This window comes from Hyalella azteca, unplaced genomic scaffold, assembly GCF_000764305.2.
Source record: "Hyalella azteca isolate HAZT.00-mixed unplaced genomic scaffold, Hazt_2.0.2 contig2316, whole genome shotgun sequence".
NCBI lineage: Eukaryota > Metazoa > Arthropoda > Malacostraca > Amphipoda > Hyalellidae > Hyalella > Hyalella azteca.
Window position 1 is genome coordinate 371,683 of NW_025932596.1, and position 4,323 is coordinate 376,005.

Below are 4,323 nucleotides of genomic sequence, written 5' to 3' on the forward strand. Positions count from 1 at the left end.
AATGTTGACAACGCACCTACAAACCTTCGTAAAATGGGCAACCTTCCGATTCATTTTGAATGAATGAAAGCATTCTATGCTAAAAATGGAATTGTATTCTGCCATGATCGGTTTATCATCAGTATTGTCCATAATGAATATGTATACTATTACGAATTATCCATTATGAACAATCTTGCTTGATTTACTATCGGAAAAAGTGTTGTTTGAAGAAACGTTATGTTAATGCCGAGCGGTTCCATATGGAACCAAGCTATAATTTTTCACATACAACGAAAAACAAATATATGAACATGCTTTTTGCTTATTAACGTCACAAATGATAATATTCTCACAAGGAAACGAAAAAAAATTCAGAAAATAATTCTCGTCATTAATGGGTTAAGGGCAATATCCACAGGTGCTCAAGAAAAAAACAAATATTCAAGACATTCTTACTTGATTCCTAACCAAGGTTGCTTGTAATCATATTCGTTGAAACTAGAATAATCACACTCAGAGCATCAAAAACTCTCTCCAGATGAGTGGTCTTGAAAAATATGTTTAGAAAGCCTAAGAGCTGAAATTTGCTCATTTCATTCTCATACTTTTTTTAAATAGTTTCAAATTCACAATGGTGCGTTTGAAGAGTTCATTTGATTGGAAACACTATGCTCTAGCTGTTCAGATGAATGCTTCAATAGAATATGATGTCTAAATGTCCTCTTGGTGAAATATTCATTTTGACAATCAGGACATTGGAATAATTTCCCAGCTGAATGCTTAGCAAGGATATGAAGCTGAAGTTGATACTTGAATTTGCTATGGTATTCACAGTCAGGGCACTCATGATATAATGTAGATGAATGCTGAAGATTAAGATTCTGCTTTGATGAATGCTGCTTCATGTAGGGCTTAGTGCCGGATGCTTCAGAATTGTCATTACTACCATTGATCTCTTCAGCAGCTGCAGCACGTGCACACAACTCACAACTGTCAGCAGTGCCTACAACAAGCTCTGCCAGTTCTGGCACTTCAACACTTGTAACAGAATCTTTGGCAAATCTGTCAGATGAAGAGAGGTTCTTGCCACCAGCTGAATCTTTTCTAACTTTCTTAGCTGATGATAGCCTATCAACTGAAGTTATATCTCCTGCAGTACCTTTTAGTGCAGGCTTTTCTCTACCATCAGTAGCAAATTCTGAAACTCTTCCAGCTGGAGAGAGCTTACTTATGCCAGCAGCATTCCTCTTACTAGGTTTAGGTTTAGACCGCTTACTCCTGCCAACTGAAGGTGTGAGCAAATTTCTTCTGCCATTAGCATCTGCAGTAACAACTTCAGATAATAACTTTTCATCACCATCAGCAGTGTCTTCAACAACTCTCTCATTCCCAGTCAGGTCATCACTGGCCTCAACATTTTTTGAAGATCTCTTGGATGTACAGAACTTGATTTTCCTGCCATGCTGTTTCATAGAAAAATTAATTCTAACCTACTTGAAAACAAGTTATCAAATATATCATGAAAATTTAAAATCAAAATGTCTTACTAAAAAATTTTATAAAACAATGGTTTCCATGAGCTGCAAGTCAGCAAATAATAAGGGAGACAAGGTACTTCCCAGTCAAAAAATCACACAACAAAATTGTAAGCTAACCCAGAAAATCCAAAGTTAGAAAATTTTACCTCATCATCTTCAGGAAAGACTGGTTCTTCTTTAAATGAAATGTCATCCCAATCTTCCTTAAGCTCCTCCTTGATATACACTGCACATATTTCTGGCACAGGCACAGAACAGGCAGCAGTTACTGGATAAAAAGAATATATATCAATATTATATGTACTAAAGTGAGTGCAAGTTTCTATGAAATATCTATGTAATCATGTATCTTTTCATCACAAAACCTTAGCAGACATTAATTTTGACAACAAAATATCTCAAGGGACATGAAAAAATTAATGTGAAAAAGTTAATTCAAGGCCTTGATTCGAGTGAGAAATACATATCACTTTAGTTACTGCTCCATTCAAATGAATGTGACAACAGAAGATTCCATCTTACCTTCACATTTTACTTTGACAGCAACATCATGAGCTTCAGTGATACTCTGCACAGCAGTCAAGCCTTCCGTGAGAGAAGCATATGCAGGCATATAAGTGGATAACTCCATGCTCGAGGACTCTGCATATAAGGAGACTGTGAATAGGAGTCTATGCAAACCTAAATTCTTCAGGACCAGGTTGCATTAATGTCACTGGGTGCAAACATTTGAAAGTACACTGTGATGGTGCAATAATCTCACTGTGTTGAAGTATAAAATTTCATTTTTCCCCTACACTTAACAAGTAAATCAACTTTCTAATGATATATGGTAGCAACTCTACCAAAATTTCTAAGAAAATTAGAACCTTTTACTAATGCATATGCAAAATTTCCAGGCTTGTTTAGATAGCTGTTTTTAACTAGAGAGACAAGTTATTAAAAATTTATAAGAAAAACATGTTGTAGCTGGGTGGTTATTTCAGTATTTTTCATCGCAAACCAAATCTGTTATTCATTGTTCACTCAATGTATATGTTCTAATTCAATACCAAACATTTCTCTTTATTTTTTCAGGCACAGGGGAAAATTCCAATAATTATATTATTCATGCATGTGTGTGATCAGTGACATTGTAAAGTTCTAATAGAAGCAGGCAGATTGATGTCCAATGCTCTGACGACTGCAATTGCCTTGGTGAGTGCTTGTTAGAATCCATATTGTATAAAGCTTTTAAAACCAGGTATGTTAGTGTTCATTCAGCTTAATAATTGATTTACTTTATTCATGCTGAAGAGGGCCGCAGAACATTAGCTGTATTGTATCATAGTGTATTTTCTTACTTCTAGGTCATTCCTCCTAATATCATCTGGTTTTCTCCCTTAGAAGGAGTGGTTTAAATTTGTTTGTTATCAATAATGTGTGTGTTTCTTCTGTGTTTGTTTCAGACATATATCTTTGTTATTGGCTTTACCAATACATGTGTCCAGTATTGCCAGTGAAAAACAGTCTACCTTTAACATGCACCAGCATGATCATGCTTGAACTTGTGCCTATCTGCACCTGATTGTCTATCAATGTCTGCATCCATTGCCTGAATTCCAATTTACCTTGAAGTGATTGTCAACCTAATCCTGCTTGCCAAACTGCCGATACTCTGGTTCTCCCACATACTACTGTTTCCTAAGCAACGTCAATGCTCCTTAAGGGTGAGTTGCAGTGAACTGGTAATATGATGCATTAATTTCCTGTCCTACCCATTTTCATGCTTTAACTAAATTGCACCCAATTTGGCTTATGATCTTGGTAAATCTTTGGTTGCTTTTACAGTTATTGAGTGTTTCTTCGCTTATGAGTGTTTACATTGTGACATTTGCATTACAGCATTAAGTCTTGTGTTATGCTTTGTGTTCCCTTTTGCTATACTGTATGGAGTAAGTGTCCTGCTTCTTGCTGAAGCTTAATACCCGCTTGCTAAATTTAATCTCAATCTTAACTTTATTCACTTGAAGTATGAGTCCTCTTTATTTGCCATAAAAGGCAATGGACTCAAGATTTGTATTTGTTAATTCAATAGGAGGAGTCGGTGTGGGACCCAGCTGCCAAGCTGTTGTGGAGATCTGGAGTCCCTGACTGCAAGTTCGTGACCTTCCTCTCCTGAGTACCATCACTTCACTAACCTGAACTCCTTGAAGAGTGCGGTGCTCATGCTCATATATATTGTACCAAATTGTATGATACCCTAATTGGCTACATAATTGACCATTCATATCAAGCCAACTCATTAGCCGTTTCTATGCGTTTTTCATGGTCTCCTAGTTAGGGTAGATAATTGCATAGTGTTAGGAGCCTATGCATCTTGTTGACTGCATTGATTGGGACCATGACTTGAGTGGGTGCTTGAAGTAACCTGACTTCACCAGTCCAGAGCCTTACTTTGGCTAGATAATGTCCATGTGATTAAAAAATAGTTTAGTTACATTAATGTTAGGTGGTATCTAGGTGGAATTAGTTGCTCGGCTGTCCAGGTTGTGCCAGCTGTTTATTCATGCCTCTTTGAACCTTGCCGTTCCTGACGTTCTAGATTGAACTAAACCTGGATGGTTTCAGACTAGAAGTAGTTTAAGTGTTATCTTGTTTGTTTGCGTTCAAACCAAAACTATGTTCAAATACTTGAAGTCAAGTAGTCTCATACCATTATGACTCGAGCATTGTAGACTGAAAGATTCTATGTCTAAGTAGGATAGAAGCCAAGCCTTTGTGGATGTTTAGGAACCTTAATTCATGTACCCTGTGCCATTCC

At 36.8% G+C, this 4,323-nt stretch overlaps 1 protein-coding gene across 1 annotated transcript; it reads right to left on the reverse strand.

Moving 5' to 3' along the window:
* Positions 1-608: 608 nt before the first annotated feature.
* On the reverse strand, positions 609-2,489 carry LOC125179505. The gene is made up of 3 exons (XM_047885526.1): positions 2,043-2,489; positions 1,667-1,788; positions 609-1,445 (listed from the first exon to the last, which is right to left on the reverse strand). Exons 1-3 carry the CDS (start codon positions 2,149-2,151, stop codon positions 609-611), a joined length of 1,068 nt encoding a protein of 355 aa, XP_047741482.1. The 5' UTR covers positions 2,152-2,489.
* Positions 2,490-4,323: the final 1,834 nt, after the last annotated feature.

Bases quoted from the DNA above. Each gene is read 5' to 3' on its own strand.
- LOC125179505 (XM_047885526.1), bottom strand. From the start codon at position 2,151: ATGGAGTTATCCACTTATATGCCTGCATATGCTTCTCTCACGGAAGGC. The intron at 1,789-2,042 runs GTAAGATGGAAT...CTTTTTATCCAG, and splicing joins TGTCAAAGTAAAATGTGAAG to TAACTGCTGCCTGTTCTGTG. The intron at 1,446-1,666 runs GTAAAATTTTCT...TCTATGAAACAG, and splicing joins TCTTTCCTGAAGATGATGAG to CATGGCAGGAAAATCAAGTT.